Consider the following 18,301-nt stretch of genomic DNA (forward strand, 5'->3'; position numbering starts at 1 on the left):
CCCTAGTTTTGGAATCCCCTACCCTGGGAATAAAACCTTGCCTAGACACCCTATCCATTCCCCTCACAATATTATAGTTCAGAAGTTCAGAGGTGTCCTGGCTAATATGCATCCCTTAATCACAACAAGCAGGTGATCTGGCAGTGCAGTGAGAGCACCCCTACCCATGTGTCAGAACCTCTGGGTTCAACTCCCCATTGGGACCTGAGAGATACACAGGAGCATACATGATGTAGTAGGTTGACAATCAGCATGTGAATGCTTCAATCACTTGTCACTAATGCCCGAAGGAGAAGAAAACATATACATGAAGACATGCAAAGATTAAAAAGCAAACACTGGAAAACTTCGTGAGGTCAGACTGAATCTATCATGAGAGGAACAGAGTTAGCATCCTGGGTTAGAACTGGAAAATATTGGAGTTTATTTCAAAGAATGCACAAGGCTTCAGTTGCTATAACACTTGACCGCATTCCCCTGCCTCAGCTGCTAAACCTGCATCTGTACCTTCTTTAACATTTCAGTCAACAACTCCAACATCTCTTCTTGGCTTCTTGCCTTTTATCCATATTAACTTGAGCTCATGAAAAACTCAGTTGCCCATCATCTCATGTGAACAAATTCTTGTTCACCCAGCACCCTGGTGTTTGTTGAATTATACTAGGACCTGGTCAAACACAAAACTAGATCTTAAAAGTCACATTCTTAATTTTTGAACCTTCCCTAACCTTGAGCCTTCCCTATACTAGAACCTCCAGACCAGCAGCCTATTGAGATTACTGTGTCATTCCATTCTTTTTCCCCATGTACATCTCTGTTTTGCATTGAGCTATGTTTGGCAGGCATGCCTTCAATTATCTGAGCACTTGCCATCTTCACCTTTCCATCCTTCTTTCCTCCATTCTGGCATACCCTTACACCAAAGATTTTGACTAAACTTTGGCCACCTGCCTCAAAATATACATATTTCACTCTGCTAAGTTTTATTTGCAAAATATTTTGGAATTTTTTTGCTTAATTGAAGGGGCGTCCCAAATTCAAGTTGAAATTCTCCACAAATTTGGAAAATAAATAGCAGATTTTAATCAAATGTTCAGAGGTTGTCAAAAATTGTTCCTAGTGCCCAAAAAAGTAAGGTCTCTCATGGGAAAGTCATTGCAAATTTTTTGCATGGCTTGTGCAATATCTTACTGGTAGTTAGTTAAACTACACTGTACTGTAATATTTCCTGTTGGGAAAACATTTATGAATATGTAACGAACAGTTCTGCAAAACATCAAGCTGTGACGCAATAAGGAAAAGTGAAAACTATAAACTATTTTACAGTTCAGACATCTCGTTCAAGACTGCTGTAGACATTAACATGGGAAAAAGATCAACTACTTTTCTGAAGCCAAATAGTCTCAGACCTGAATATGGATTCTGATTGAAGGAGTGTTTCAGCTTGAAATTGGTGAGAAGCTTTCTTTATTGAGCAGGGTCTAACGTCTCACTCTCTAACAATAGTAATCAGATATCAAGCCATTGATGCGATGCAGCTTTATCCTGTGCATGGACAAGAGGAGTTTCAGAAAAGAGTCAGCTCTGAGCAAGGGGAGTTTGCTGCCTTTTGATATCTATCACCAGTTGAGTATTTTCTTCTGCTCCGTCAGATGAACAGGCCTCTAGGCTTTCTGCTGCCCTGGAATGCTGGTCTCCTACACAACCCTAATATCCGCACCCCACCATTAGTGGCTGTGTCTTCATCTGCCTAAACCCTAAGATCTCCAATTCCCTTTCAAAACTTCTTTATTTCTCTCTACATCTCTCTCATTCTTTCATTAAGGTGCTTAAAAATAACCTCTTTGACCAAACTTTTCACAGGATTTCCTTTCATAACTCAAAACTAAATTTTGTCTGCTCCTGTAGAGCACCTTGAGATGTTTTAGTACATTATAGATGCTAGTATGTTTTGCTGCTGTTTGGAGATTGTATTCCAGAAAGCAATATTTAGAGGGCTGGGGGCACCGATGCTGTGGAAGTTCAAATACAGAAAGATGTTGTTGTATTCATTGTAAAGTATCTCTCTCAATACAACTTGATTCCTTTCAATGTTTAATTTAGTGAAATATGTTATTGCCTGCTTAAACAGCACAGTTTGAAACTGTAGAGGTGTGTCTTTTAATCTCAGTGCAGTAGACTTCCTGCAGTAACCTGTCACCCAAACCTGTGACCTCTGACCCCAAAAGGGCAAAGTCTGCAGGCACATGGGAGCACCATCATCTCCAAGGTCCCCTTCAAGTCACGTATCATTCTGCCATGAAAATATTTTGCTGTGCCTTCACAGTCACAGAGTCCCTCCTTAACAGCACTGTGGGGTGTACCTGCACCACCTGAACTGCAAGAAAATGTTTCATCTGCAAACGCCTGAGTGTTGAAAACTCATTGTTCAAATATTAAAAGCCTTTATTTATTCTTTCTTCATGACTGGGATGATAAGGCAGGGAGGAAGCCACCTTGCATCGTGTTGCTTTGAAAGAGCAATCCAATCTGTCTCACACCTCTTTTCTTTGCCCATAACCCTGAAACTTTACTGTCAAGCACTTACACAACTACCTTTGAAAAGTTATTATTGAATCTACCTCTACCCCACACTTTCAGGCACGATTATAGATTATAATATCTTGTGGCATAAACTCATTCTTCCCATTCAAGATTAGATTAGATTACTTACTGTGTGGAAACAGGCCCTTCGGCCCAACAAGTCCACACCGACCCGCCGAAGCGCAACCCACTCATACCCCTACATTTACCCCTTACCTAACACTACAGGCAATTTAGCATGGCCAATTCACCTGACCCGCACATCTTTGGACTGTGGGAGGAAACCGGAGCACCCGGAGGAAACCCACGCAGACACGGGGAGAACGTGCAAACTCCACACAGTCAGTCGCCTGAGTCGGAAATTGAACCCGGGTCTCAGGCGCTGTGAGACAACAGTGCTAACCACTGTGCCACCGTGCTGCCCACCGTGCTGCCCATTCCTGTCTCAGGTTCTTTTTCCTATTAAATCTGGGTGTTCAGATCACTGACCTCCTGTCACTAGAAGCTCCTCTCTCTACCCTTTTGAAACCCTTATGATAATGTGTATGTGTGTATCATTTCATCATAGGGGTTAAAAAAATCAATCATATGTGGATATATAGATTGATTTTTGTAAGGTCTTCTGATACAGGACTCCATATTCCCAGAAAAAATGACCGCTAATAGTGCATTTGATGAGTAATTTAATATCAATGTGAAGTTACTCTGGGCTCTCCTCCGTCTTTAAACATGCTAAGAGTAAATCAGATGTCAAGCCCTGAATGCACTCAGCAGAAACGTGGAGTGATATTGCCTTGGGAGTTATCCAGTAAGACAGTGCCAAATAAATCCATCATGTTGACTGAACTCGGTTTTGCTTTTTTTTTGGTTATTGATTCTGCAGGTGCGCGTATTGCAGGCAAGGTCAGTATTTATTGCCCATGACTAGTTCTCCATGAGAAGATGAGATGAGCTAACTGCTGCCATCCATGTGCGTTAGATACCCCCACAGTGCCTTTTTCTATGGCACTATGAAACAATGGAATGGTTTGCTAGAGCATTTCAGAGAACATTTAAGAGCCAATGACATTGCTGTGAGTCTGGAGTCACATGTAGGCTATATCAATTAAAGAAAACAGATTTTCTCCCTGAGCACCATTAGTGATAATGCCCTTATCAATGATCCAGTGATGAAACACATATTCTAACATGATGATGAAAGACAGGAGGATCCCAAGTTATTTGCTGAGTTAATTAACCTCAGCAACAGCGAGGCTCCTGAAATTCTTTCAATGCTTCCCACTAGAAAATCTGTAATAGTGAATGTTCCCCAAATCTCTACTATGATGACCCTCCCCACTACCTGCTGTAGTCAAATAGTCTGCCAAAACTTGCTGTTCATGAAAGGTAATCATTGGGGAGAAGTATTCAAGGTGAGGCAGGGGTATAGTGGTAATGTCATTGGATAGTAATCCAGAATCCTAGGCCAAGGTTCTGGGGAAATGGCTTTAAACCCCTCCCTAGCAGATGGTGAAATGGAAAGCTAATCTAATGCCAACTATTATTGGTTGCTGTAAAAATCCATCTTGTTTATTAATGATCTTCAGGGAAAGAAAGCTGCTATCTTTACCTGATCTGGCGGACATATGACTCCAAACCCACAACAATGTGACTGATTCTTAACTATCCTCTGGGCAATTAGGATGGGAATTAAATCCTGGCCTAACTAGAAATACTCACATCTCATGAATGAGTTTTTAAAAATCAGTCCTATTCTAGGAAGGGCCAGTAGTTTCAATCAGAAAAAAAAAATCAGTCCTTATGCAAATTCACAAAGAAAACTAGAATAGATTAATGTGAAGAAAATGTTTAGGAACGTCTGTGCAGAGGAAACAGAGGCAAGTCTTCAGATCAATGAGATTTCATCAGAAATGTGTATATATCTCTTGCACATCAGACCTGAACTAATTAGGTTTTTTATCATTACTTTGGTGTTAAAGGTAGTTTTAGCACTGTATCCACCATCCTACAGGGCAGCAATCGTTTTTGTCTTGTCTTTTTTCCAGGCGATGGCTTCTCACCGAGCACAACTAAGAAGACAGAGTTCACAGTCAAGCAGTAATTCCAGCTCCAGTCGCCTGTGCAGGAGACATCCAAACACGTGCTGTTTCTGCTGGTGCTGCTGCTGTTCCTGGTACAGATCTGAAATTGTAATGGAAAGCCGTTTTTGTAATTGATCAGGAGGTGACCTACGTGTGCCAGATGTTAAAGAATGGCAGTAGATCCCTCTCCAGAGACCTGAGCACAAATTTGCTGCTGGCACTCCCTCTGACAATACTGGAGGAAATGCTACAGTGTCAGAGTAAAGCCAGTTCACCAAGCACTCTGCTTTCTCAGGTGGATGAAAAAGATCCCATGTGTTATTTTGGAGATGAGAGCAGGATGTGTCCCCAGTATCCTCAATAATTATCCCTCAACCTACACCTAAAGCAGATTATCTGATGTTGCTCCTACTTTCTGGGAGTCTGAAATGTGTAAATAATGTGCTGCATTTCCTATATTACAACAGTGACTACATTCCACAAACATGCTTTATTGCCACTGAGGCATTTGAACGGCTCTGTGCTTATGAAAGGTGCTATATAAGTGTAAGTTGTCTTCCATATGGAAGGTTCCCTGTTGGTCCAGTAAACAAACATATCATACCATTTGCAGTGGAAGGTCCCAAGGTTGGTTTCTGGTCTGCACTGAGGTATTGAATGTAGCTGAGGCAGTGGTTAGATTACTTGTCATCAACACTCATGGGACAGGAGCAAACCAGTTCCTGTTCATGTCATTGACTAATAAGCACTCTTGGAAACTACAAACATGTCAATATCAGGGCTGCATAGGATTGGATTTAAATGTGATTTCTCCGATCTCCCCCAGTATCGAGAAGTAGCCATTTGGCAATAGCTAGCCACACTCACAGATGACAACTCAGTTGATTCAGGGTGACATATACTCAGTCAAAATGATATCTGTATGATGTTGGAATCATATCCCGCTCTGAGTAATTATGTTCAAAATAAATCTGTTGTGCTTAGCTATTAATGCACCTAATGACAGTTTGCAAACACACTTCTAGAAAATGTGCACAAGGAAATTTTGGGTTCTACAGGCGGATCTCCCCAGTCCCTGAACAGCAAGAAAGTTGGGAACATCAGATGAGATGACCAGTGAGGACGTTCCCATCCCTGCGAGCAAGAAGTCCCATTTACAATCAGTGTTGGTTGGCAAAATGTGTTTCTCAGGAGTGAGCAGTGAGAGGCCTTTTCGCTTGAATGATCGACATTACTTCCTACGCTTGTCTTGATATTGTGTAGTTTTCTGTTCTCCACTGCCAGGTAGGAACTAGAAGCCAAGAATTCCCACCATCAAAGTCAGAGCGGGTAGCTGGCAATTCCAGCTTAAAAATTGTTCCTCTGGACCTTAATCTTGGATACCCGGTTTCCACATCTCTGAGCATGTTCCCTGGGCAGTGGCTACTCCAATCCACAGACATCAGCAGCCAACATGTACCAGCATCACTGCATCATTGTAATATTTCTCTGATCCATGCACACTATGTTTCTGAGTTTCAACACTGCACTTTGGTACTTTTCATTGGAATGCTGCTGCAAGGACATTTTCCATGCAGGGACAGGCAAACATTTCCTGGTTTGTAATTGAGAGCATCTCAGGTTGGCTTACTCACTCTCTTAGCACTCATTAGGGGCGGCACGGTGGCACAGTGGTTAGCACTGCTGCCTCACAGTGCCAGAGACCCAGGTTCAATTCTCGCCTTGGGCAACTGTCTGTATGGAGTTTGCACATTCTCCGTGTGTCTGCATGGGGGTGCTCCAGTTTCCTCCCACAGTCCAAAGATGTGCAGGTTAGGTGAATTGGCCATGCTAAGTTGCCCGTAGTGTTAGGTGAAGGGGTAAATGTAGGGGAATGGATCTGGGTGGGTTGCTCTTCAGAGGGTCGGTGTGGACTTTTTGGGCCAAACGGCCTGTTTCCACACTGTAAGCAATCTAATCTAATCATTCCCTCTGTGCCTATTTCGATGCTGTTTTGTGCTTTGCCCTCTCAGCCAGGCTCACGATACTTACACTTTGCCTTCCAGTGCTGGCACAAAGCCAAGCTTCTTGTTATACATAGTAGCAGTCATCAGTCATGAGGCATGGACATTTTGCTGTCCAGCATTGTGCTATGTCATTCTCACACTTGATTCATGTACCAGTTGAATCCACAACAAACATACTCCATGTGCTTCAACCCAATGGCCATGTCTCAAAGTCTACAGTGGGTGTTCCTGTCCTCTCAAGGAACACATCCTTCAGGCATGGGATCCCTGTACAGTAGATCAAGGGCAGCCTCAAGGGCAGAGTCAGCAGTTAGGAAGGCAAATACAATGTTGTCATTCATCTTGAGAGGAATACAACATAAAGGCAAGGATGTACTTCTGAGGCTCTGGTCAGACCACATTTAGAATATTGTGAGCAATTTTGGGCCCCATACCTCAGGAAAGATGTATTGGCCCTGGAGCGGGTCCAGAGGAGGTTCACAAGAATGGTCCCAGGAATGAAAGCAGGTCAGGCAGCAACTGAGGAGCAGGAGAATTGACATTTCAGGCTTAAGCCCTTCATCAGGAATGAGGCTTGTGGGCCAGGGGGCTGAGAGATAAATGGGAGGGGGGGTGGGGTTGGAGGGAAGGTAGCTGAGAATGCATTAGGTAGATGAAAGTGAGGGAGAAGATGATATGTCGGAGAGGGGGGTGGAGCAGATAGATGGGAAAGGTGATGGACAGGTCAGGAGGGCAGTGCTGAGGTGGAGGTTTGGGACTGGATAATGTGGGGGGAGGCGAAAAGAGGAAACTGTTGAAATCCACATTTATCCTGTGTGGTTGCAGGGTCCCAAGGTAGAACATAAGGCGCTCTACCTCCAGGCCTCATAGTCCACCTTGGGACCCTGCAATCACACCGGACATTGCAAGGGGAAACCCTCCATGAAACTCGTCAAAAATGACAGCCATAAAATGATAAGATTCAGCCCTACATAGGTTGGAGGCAGGGAAAGGTGGAAGGGTTCTTTTTTAATCACATCTTTAAGGCATTTTATCAGAAAGTGGTAGCCCCCTTCACCAGCTGTTTCAAAGATCAAAGTAAATTGAATACGGCTTCAGAAAGAACCCAAAACAAACAAGGCTATAATTCGAAAGATCTCTCCACTTCTCTAACTTGACTAAACTTTCATTATCCCATCATTGACAACCATATCTTCAGTCAGCTAGACTTTCAGCTGGGTAATTCTGTCTGTCATCCTCTCTGTCTTTTCCAATTCTTTGGGATACTCTTTAAAACTTACATTTGTGTCCGGTTTTTTGTTTTGGTCACCTGCCCTTATGTGGAAAACAACTTGGAAATCCCACTTATGAGAATAAACACGTAATCTCAGCACCAATTTGTACCTGATAGTGCTCTTATGCAAATCTTAGAATAATGTTTCATTTTTTTGAAGGCATTATATAACTGTGAGTTGCTGAATAAAGATACAACCTGGAGAGAGGTTAGGGTGAGAATTGTATGTCAGATTGCCATTATGCACAAAGAAATAAAACTTCTTGTTACTTTTCAGCCTAACTGTCAGAAATGAAGATAAACATGATTGCAACAGAACACCATCTCTAATTTCCCAAATGGAAAGTCTTCAGAACAAAGAAGAAAGGTGAACAAATCACTCCTGAGGTGGTGATCTCTTTTCAATTCGAACATAATTTTTTGAATCACACCGGAAATGAAACATCAACTTTGTTTCTCATTCCGCAGATGCTGCCAGACCTGCTGAGTTTCTCCAGCACTTTCTACTTTTATTGAGTTAAAAAAAAACTCATATCTGGTCAACATAACATGTGGAATTGTTAGAAACATACCTGCTATATACAGGAGGATGAGTCTGAGTTAGGAATATTTTGAAGATTTATGAGAGGATAGCCAATGAAAGATTGTTCCCACTGATTGGTAAATTGATTACAAGGGATTAACGCCATAGCAACAAAGGGGGAAATTACATCAAATGTACGGCACAGAAACAGGCCATTGGGTGTAACCAGTCACTGCTGTTATTTATGGTCCACATGAGCCTTCATCAAATCCTCATCAACACACCTCATTAGCCCTAATCTTCTCTGTAAAATGTGCAGGGGCTGGGAATCAGAAATTAAAGCAGAAAATACTGGGACCACCCAACAGGTCAGGCAGCACCTGTGGAGAGAGAGAAACAGAGCCAAGATGCTGATTTTCCAGTCAGGCTGCGGTCCAGATGTCAGCTTCAATTTTGCCTCGAACCTAAATGTGGCCATAGTGTAACATCTTTTGCGAATATCCCAGAGATGAGCAGTTAGTGAACTTCCACAAGGTCCTAGCAGACCCAGTTGTTTGCCAGTTCTGTCAATATTAGGCCCACACAGTTGCTCATGAATTCCAGGAAGGTAATTTCTGCAGCCTTCACCCCACCTTTGGCAAGATAGCGTGAAGGTAGGAATGCAGCTTTCCTGCTCTTGCTCCTGGTCTGCCTTAGTTTTGTTTGTCATTTACGTAAATCATTTGGATGAGAATATATAAGGCATGGTTAGTAAGTTTACGGGTGACATCAAAATTGGTGACATAGGAGACAGTAAAGAACGTTTTTTAAGGTTACAAAGGAATCTTGATCAAATGGGTCAATGGGCTAAGAAATAGCAGGTGGAGTTCAATTTGGTTAATTGTGAGGTATTGCATTTTGGTAAAACAAACAGGGACAGGACTTGTACAATTAATGTTAAGGCCCTGGGTAGTGTTGTAGAACAGGGGGACCTAGAGGTTTAGATACATAACTTTTTGAAGTTTACGTCACACATAGGCAGGATAAAAAGGCATTTAGTACACTTGGCTTCATTGTTCAGTTCTTTGAATATAGTTGGGAAGTCACGTTGAGGTTATACAGGACATTGGTGAGGCCTCTTCTGGAGTACTATGTCCAATTCTGGTTGCCCAGTTATAGGAAGGATATCATTAAGCAAGAAAGGGTTCAAAAGAGATTTACCAGGATATTGCTGGCTATGTAAGGTTTGAATTATAAAGAAAGGCTTGTATAGGCTGAGACCTCTTTCACGGGAGTATAGGAGACCGAGAGGTGACTGTATGGAGGTTTATAAGATCATGAGGGTTATAGATAGGGTTAATGGTAGGTGTATATTCTCTGGGATAGGGAATTTCCAGACGATGAGACATATATTTAAGATGAGGGGGAGAGATTTAAAATGAGGCATTTTTTTACACAGAGAGTGGTTTGCATGTAGGAGAGGGCAACTTCCTGAGCAAGTGGTGAATGTGGGTGTAGTTACACTTAAAAAGACACTTGGATAAGTACATGAATAGGCAAGGTTTTGAGGGATATGGGCCAGGAGCAGGCAGATAGGACTAGTTTAGTTTGGGATTATGTTCGGCATGTACTGGTTGGACCGCAGTGTATTTTCTTGTGCTGTATGACTCTATGATTGTGTGACCAAACTGTCTCTGTGAGATTGGGGAAATTCAGGACAGCTAAAGTTCAAAATGCAAGATGTTGAAGATTAATTTAGAAAAGACAATGGCCTAGCAGTATTGTCATTAGATTATTAACCCAGAAACCAAGGTAATGTCCCAGGGACCCAGTTTCAAACCTCACCATGGCAGATGATGGAATTTTAATTCTTTTTTTAAAATGTGGGATAAAGAGTCCAATGATGATTATGAAGCCATTGTCAATTGTCAGGAAAAACTCTCCTGGTTCATTAATACCCTTAGGGAAGGACATCTGTTGTCACCGGTCTGGTCTACATTTGAATTCAGACCCAGAGTAATGTGGTTGAGCCTTAATTGCCTTTGATTTGATTTGATTTGATTCAGTTTATTACTGTCACATGTACCGAGGTACAGTGAAAAGTGTTGTGAAAATTGTTTTACAGGCAGATTGTATTTAATGGGTGTAGCAGGGTAACAGAACAGAGGGCAGGATACAGTGTTACAGCTGCTGAGAAGGGAGAGAGAGAAAAAAAAGAAAAAAAATCAATAATCAACATTAACGTTGTAGAGGTCCATTCAAAAGTCTGATAACGGCAGGGAAGAAGCTGTTCTTGAATGTGTTTGTGTGTGTATATAAACTTTTATATCTTCTACCCAATGGATGGGGCTGGAGGAGAGCATAACCAGGGTGGGAGGGATCTTTGATTGTATTGACTGCTTTCCCAAGGCAGTGGGAAGTATAGATAAAGTCAATGGATGGAAGGCTGATGGACTGGATTGTGCTCACAACTCTCTGTAGTTCCTTTCTGTCTTGGGAAGGACAGTTGCCATATTATACTGTGATGCATTCAGGTAGGATGCTTTCTATGGTGCATCTATAAAAATTTGCAAGAGTCTCTAGGTAATTAGGGATGAGGAATAAACACTGGCCTGGCCAGTGATGTCTACATCCCATGAACAAGTCAAAACTAAAATAGCTTTTGTGTACATTTGGAGGCAAGGAAAATTAAAGTGACAGTGGGGAAAAGAAAAGAACAACTGAGAGGATCTGTGCTAGGCTAAAGGGTGTGAGTAAAAAGTGAGGTCTGCAGATGCTGGAGATCAGAGCTGAAAATGTGTTGCTGGTTAAAGCACAGCAGGTCAGGCAGCATCCAAGGAACAGGAAATTCGACGTTTCAGGCAAAAGCCCTTCATCAGAAATGAGGAAAATGTGTCCAGCAGGCTAAGATAAAAGGTAGGGAGGAGTGGCTAAGATAAAAGGTAGGGAGGAGGGGCTAAGATAAAAGGTAGGGAGGAGGGGCTAAAGGGTGTGAGTGACTAAATGACAAAAGATAGAACAATCTCAGGGGCTGAATGGCTGACTCATGGTCCAATACAAAGGGAATGATAATGTAAAGTAACAAGGGATAGTAATGGTTCAAATATAGCAACACAGCATGTGCCCAGAGGAACTTAAAATATTTAGCGCACAGTGGCAGAGGTCAGACTGGGAAATAGCATGGGGAAATATATCAACATGAAGAGGAAGAAAGGTGATGGAAGAAAGGCAAGGAGATCATAGAGGTATGGATCACCCAACCAACTGTGCTCTGATAGGAGATTCCAAAGCTCCAACTATTGAGCATGTTTGATCAAACTGGAACTGGATTGAAGCTCATTTACAGCACTCCCCACCATCACACTGTGGCAATACTGAGATCAGAGATTTCTATGAGGTCACTGGTGGTGCTAACAACTATTTATTGGCACTGCAGACCTCTGGAAAATATCAAACACCATCTTCATTTTCAAAAAGAGGTGACATTTAACAACTGCAATAATTTATAAGCCTGTACAAGTGATTTTATGTATAATGAGAGGCACGGTGGCACAGTGGTTAGTACTGTTGCCTCACAGCATCAGAGACCTGGGCTCAATTCTAGCCTTGGGTGACTGTGTGGGGTTTGCAAGATCTGTATGGGTTTCCAAGTTCTATGTGGCCATGCAAAATTGCCCATAATGTAGGTTATGAGTCAGGGGTAAATATAGGGCAGGGGAATGGGTTACTTTCAGAGGGTTGGTGTGAAGTTGTTGGGCCAAAGGGCCTGATTCCACCCTGCAGGGATTCAAATTCTAATTGAGGGTAGCTGAAGAGTTTATAAATTATCAGGAAAGACAAAACAAATTGGAATTCTTTTTTCTTGCAAAGCAAAGACTGAGGGGTTAAGGATTTTGAATCTATGAACTAGTCCATGAGATAGATGTGTTGAAGCCTAAAATGTGCACACGTATAAGATATTTACAAAAACAAAAGCTACATGGAATTCAGAAGAAACCAAGAAAGTGGAACTCTCAAAAATAAGGAGGAGCAAACAATAGGCAAACGTTTAAAAGGAAGCTAGATAAATACATGAGGTAGAAAGGAATAGATTATTATACTGTAGGGTTAGCTCATGTGGAACATTAACACCAATACAAACCAGTTGCACCCAGTAGCCTGTTTCTGTGCTATGAAGTTCTATTGACTAATTCTAGAGCTCAGCCTTTGATAACATCATGTATGGAACACAATGCCTCCAAAAGTTATGAGAAATGCATGAGTATTCACATTGGGAAAGGATTAACAGACTGGATCTCCTTTCCCTTTCATAAGGAGGCTGAGTAGTGACCTGATAGAGATGTTTAAAGTTATGAAAAGATTTGGCAACATCAGTACTATTTCCTCTTGTGGAGAACAGAATACCCAGAAGCTGTCAATGCAAGACAGCCAGTAAGAAATCCAATAGGAAATTCAGAAGAAATTTTGTTTTTTTTTAAATCAAGGGGCAAGAAGGCAGAACTGGTTACCACAGGGAATGCTTGAAGAATAGTATAGAACTGCTGAAAAATCTTCAAAGTGTGTCTTTTCTCAAGTTCTGTAATACAAAATGTCTATTAGAATAGTGTAAAGGGAAACCAGACAAGCATGTTAGAGGGAAGGGAGTAGGTGGCTACACTGGTAGTTTTAGGTGAGGAAAGATGGGAGGAGGTTCAAGTGTAGCAACAACACCACATGGACTGGTCGGACTAAATGGCATGTATTTGTGCCATATATAGTGCCATATCGAAGGTGGCACAGTGACTAGCACTGCTGCCTCACAGCACCAGGGACCTGGGTTTGAATCCAGCCTCGGGCAACTGTCTGTGTGGAGTTTGCACATTCTCCCTGTTTCTGCGTGAGTTCATCTAGGTGCTCCAGTTTCCTCCCACAGTCCAAAGAATTGGCCATGCTAAATTTCCCTTAGTGTTCAGGGATGTGTGGATTAGGTGTATTTGTCAGGGGTAAATGTATAGTAATTGAGTAGGGGAATGGGTCTGGGTGGTTTACTCTTCGGAGGGTCAGTGTGGACATGTAGGGCCAAATTTCCACACTGTAGGGATTCTATGAAATATTGTATGGAAATTCAAGATAAAATTTGTAATATTTATATGACTACTTATGAATTGATAAAAGGTCAATAGCCTGTATGGTGTCAGGTGGTTTTTGTAAAGATTTATCTCAAATATTCCCATGCTCACTCAACTCTCTAGAATCATGGAATTTTGTAACAATGATGGAGGCCGTTTAACTCATTATGTCGGTGCTGAAACTTCAAAAGACCTATTTACTTCATCCTACCCCTTGCCTTTTCTCCACTCTTTTCAAACATTTATCTATTTCCCTTTCAAAAGCTATTCTGGGTCTTGCTCCCACCACCTTCTCTGGGTGAACCTGTCATTATCCAACATACTATTGAGTAATGTATTTCTTATTATATCTTTTAGTTACCCAGTCACTAATCAGTGGAAACAGGTTTACTAATTAATTTTAGAAGCATTCCTCTCGTTAAATGGCATTTATTTCTCTCAAAATTCATCTTGTTGCCTCTATGACCCAATTATGTTGTCTGCCTCAATGCCATCCTTGAATAATTTATTTCGTAACAACTACCTTTTTGCAGGAGAACTTAGTTTTATTATGTCTCTGTGGCATAAGGAAGTAAAGATTAACATTCCATAGGGTTGTACATGAAAGGCCATTTGATGTATTCTGTTTCATATCCTTTCATATTCTTAAATTTCCCAGTATTTGACTCGTATTTCACGATGAAATAAACTCTTCGCCATCATGAGTATTATTTCTGAATAATTTTGCCACTTTCAGTTCATAAGACTAGGAAGCTTCTTTACCAGAGAGAATAAACCAGTTGCAATTTCCCTCACCTTCCCCTGTAACAGATACATTCCTAATAGCTGGCATCTCCCCTTTTGATTCACAGTGGGATTCTGAGCCTGGAAGAGGTCACTGCTTGGTCCCAGTCATTTGAACAGCTCCTGAAGAATTCAGCTGGAAGGAACATTTTAATGGAATTCTTACAAAGTGAACACAGTGATGAAAACATTCTCTTCTGGCTTGCTTGTGAGAAACTTAAGCAGGAAGATGACAAAGCTATCATTGCAGAAATGGCAAAATCAATTTACTTAGACTATATCTCAATACTGTCTCCAAAGGAGGTGAGTGATACATGAAAAAATTGGAGCACGTAAATAAAGAGGATGCACATAAAAGAAGTAATTTGCATTTATCTTTAAGTACCTCATTGCATCCCATAGTGCCCAACAGCTATTGAAATACAGTAACAATGGGAAACAAGGCAGACAATCTGTGTACAAGTTCCTGCAGAAATATGTTAAATAAGCAGGCAGTCTTTTGAACAATGTTTGTGGAGGGACAAATGCTCATTGGTGCATGAGGAACATTGCACTCAAAGTCTTCAGAATGATGCAATGTATTCATTTATATCCAACTGATATGACATATAGGTCCTTGGTTTAACATCTCAGCTGAAAGGAAGTATCTCCAATAGTACAAACCTCCCTCAATCCAGCCTTTGGAATGTCCCTGAAGTGGGATTGTGGAAGCCCATAATTTTCTGACTTTGGAAGAGTGCTACCCTCAGATCCACAGCTGAAATACAGTCACATCTCTATTTCTTTGTCCATTACATGTTTTCCCCAAATATTGGTTCAATGCCGTACCAAAGGAATAAACTCTCATAGTAATTGCATAGGTACCACGCCCAAGTGCCCAGGTATTTAATGCAATAATTATCCCCAGCTCTCTCTGTTCTTGCACAACTTTCAAATTGTACTGTTCAGCATGCATTTCTTTACATATTCTTCACACCAAGATATATCACCACACGGCCTATGTCCTTTTAAAATCCATTATCCTCCCTAATGTTTACTGTCTTGCCACCATCTGAAAAATTTGGAAATTGTGCTCTGAATCCCCAAGTTCATACTATTAAGATATTAGCGATTTTTGAGAAGATTTGTAGCTCAGGTTGATGATAAGTCTGTAAGTTAGCTCACTGACCTTAAAGGTTTGTTTTCAGATGTTTCATTACCAAACTAGGTAACATCATCAGTGAGAGTATCAGGTGAAATATTGGTGGTATGTCCCACCTCTCTGTTTATAGGTCTTGGTTTCTTAAGGTGGGTGATGTCATTTCCAGTTCTTTTTCTCAAGGGAAGGTAGATGGGATCTAAGGCAAGGTGTTTATTGATGGCATTCTGGTTAGAATGCCATGCCTTTAAGAATTCTCTTGTGTGCCTTTGTTTCACCTGTCCTAGAATGTGTGTGTTGTCCCAATCAAAGTGATGTCCTACTTTATCTGTATGTATGGAAACTAGTGATCGTGGGTCATGTCTTTTGGTGCCCAGCTGATATTCATGTACCCTGGTGGCAAGTTTCCTGCTAGTTTGTCCGATGTAGTATCTTGCATAATATCTTGTAAATGATGTTAGTTTTGCTGGTGGTATCTAATGGATCCTTTAGGTTCATTAGTTGCTTAAGGATCCATTAGATACCACCAGCAAAACTAACATCATTTACAAGATACCATTCAAAATCTGTAAAAAACATTACGTCTGGCAAACTGGCAGGACTCTTGCCACCAGGGTACATGAACACCAACTGGCCACCAAAAGACACGACCCACTATTACTAGTTTCCATACACACAGACAACGAAAGACACCACTTTGACTGGGACAACACACACATTCTAGGAAAGGCGAAACAAAGATATGCACGATAATTCTTAGAGACATGGAATACTCCATCAATAAACACATCAACTTAGATCCTACCTAACTTCCCTTGGGAAAAAAAGAACCGGAAATGACATCACCAACCTTAAGAAACCAAGACCTATAAACAGAGCAGTGGGACATACCACCAACGTTTCAACAGAGACTGTCACTAATGATGTTACCTAGCCATGGTGATGAAACATCTGAAAACAAACCTTCAAGCTCAGCAAGCTAACTTAGAGTTATTAAGATGTATTGAAAGTGCAGTGATCGAGTGCTGATCCTTAAGCATACCACACAGCCGATGTGCTTTTAAAATCCATTATCCTCCCTAATGTTTACTGCACTTTCAAACTTGCCATCATCTCGTTACCTCCCATTATAGACTATGAAACAGCCATTTGCAACCATTCTGTTTGCTGTCGTGGCCAGCTGGATATGTTTGTAATGTACTATCCCATATTTAAAAGGGATCGGTGATAGCATCTCCCTGACTTTAAAGAGAATATATTATGGCAGTATTCCCACGTTGTCAGTGTCTCTGATTACAAGAGTCTTTCTTTAAATAATTAGGCAATGCTGAGTTTCACAGTTGAGTTTCTTTCCCTAGGTCAGCATCGATGCGAGTGTACGAGAGACAATCAACAAAAACATGGTGATGCCAACAGCAGACATGTTTAACGAAGCACAAATGCAGATATATGCACTGATGCACAGGGACTCCTACCCAAGATTCTTGAATTCACCAATGTATAAATCACTTTTACAAAACGCAACTGCCTCAGGCAATGCCCTGGATTCTAAACTGTAACAGTCATTCCAGTATTGTGCGCAAGACCAAAAACCGAGGCGATATGAAGATTGATGAAAATACAAACTCTCAGGCCTCCTATGGCAATCCTTCTCACACTTCTTGAAGCAAAATGGGGCCATCAATTTCTCATCAAAATGACCACCACTTGCCTTACTGATATAATGTGGACAAAATGCTGTATCCTATGAAGTATCCAAAACCTTCCATAACTTCTAAGTCTCCAAATACCAGAGGATTGGAAGGCTTCAACAACTCATTGACTCTGTTTAAATTTCCACTGGGCTACTGACAATCCCATAATATGTAGATCCACCCTGAGTTAAGCAAAATTCAGTCTTGTTGAAAGGTTTGATCCTGGAGGATAATCCATCTCTTTCAAAGACCGTTTCATTTGTTGTGCTATGGATGTTTTAAGTTCAGGTTTTCCCTTTCACAGCTTTACTTTTCATCCCATAGGTCTTTATATTAATATGACATTAATAAATATTAATATGTGGAAAGTTTCATATTGCTGCTGGCTAAACCTCAATAACCCATTTTGTAGAAGTGGCCAAAGATGAGTCTTTGTAAAAAGTTGTTTTAGAGATAATTTAATCAATTTGCTTTATTGTTGAGGCAATTTTGAAATATTGGGTAGAATCAAACAAATTGCTGTGAATCTAGTGTCACATGTTGGCCATACCAGGTGAGAATGGCAGATTTCCTTCCTTCAAGAGCATAATAAAATTCATCTGGTTCAATGGTTTCAAGATCATCATTACCTGAGACTAGTTTTAAATTCCTGATTGTTCTTAATTGATTTAGTTTAAATTCTGCCTCAGCGGGATTTGAACTTGTGTCCCTAGTGTGGATCACTAATCCAATTATATTATTACTTGCCACCATCTCCCTATTAACTTAATTCATATGATGAGGTATAATTAGAGTCCTAGTTAAGACACTCAGGCATCTGATCTACCTTTCTGGTCCCAGCACAGTACAGAAGGAATATTGCACTGTCAGGGCTTCTGTTTTGGGGATAAGATGTTAAACCTAAGCTTTACCAAACACCCTCAAGTTTATAAAAGATCCAACAATGTGATTCTGAAGATGAGGCAGGAACTCCTTCCTGATGCCCTGGTCAATCCTTATCCCCAGTCAAATCTCAAAAAACCAATCTTCTGCACTGTTACATTACTCCCCATGGAAGCTTGCTGTTTTACATTAAGTGCTATATTTCCCATATTACAACAGTGGCTGAACTTCAAGAATATCCCATTAGCTAG

At 41.1% G+C, this 18,301-nt stretch overlaps 1 protein-coding gene across 1 annotated transcript; it reads left to right on the forward strand.

The window, feature by feature from the left end:
• The first annotated feature begins 1,396 nt into the window (after positions 1 to 1,396).
• On the forward strand, positions 1,397 to 17,284 carry LOC132829966 (regulator of G-protein signaling 17-like). The gene is made up of 5 exons (XM_060847398.1): positions 1,397 to 1,453; positions 4,629 to 4,756; positions 8,221 to 8,310; positions 14,405 to 14,639; positions 16,833 to 17,284. Exons 2-5 carry the CDS (start codon positions 4,632 to 4,634, stop codon positions 17,031 to 17,033), a joined length of 651 nt encoding a protein of 216 aa, XP_060703381.1. The 5' UTR covers positions 1,397 to 1,453; positions 4,629 to 4,631; the 3' UTR covers positions 17,034 to 17,284.
• The last annotated feature ends 1,017 nt before the right edge of the window (positions 17,285 to 18,301 follow it).

This window comes from Hemiscyllium ocellatum, chromosome 30, assembly GCF_020745735.1.
Source record: "Hemiscyllium ocellatum isolate sHemOce1 chromosome 30, sHemOce1.pat.X.cur, whole genome shotgun sequence".
NCBI classification, from domain to species: Eukaryota; Metazoa; Chordata; class Chondrichthyes; order Orectolobiformes; family Hemiscylliidae; genus Hemiscyllium; species Hemiscyllium ocellatum.

Bases quoted from the DNA above. Each gene is read 5' to 3' on its own strand.
- LOC132829966 (XM_060847398.1), top strand. From the start codon at position 4,632: ATGGCTTCTCACCGAGCACAACTAAGAAGACAGAGTTCACAGTCAAGC. The intron at 4,757-8,220 runs GTACAGATCTGA...GTTACTTTTCAG, and splicing joins TGGTGCTGCTGCTGTTCCTG to CCTAACTGTCAGAAATGAAG. The intron at 8,311-14,404 runs GTGAACAAATCA...TTTGATTCACAG, and splicing joins CTTCAGAACAAAGAAGAAAG to TGGGATTCTGAGCCTGGAAG.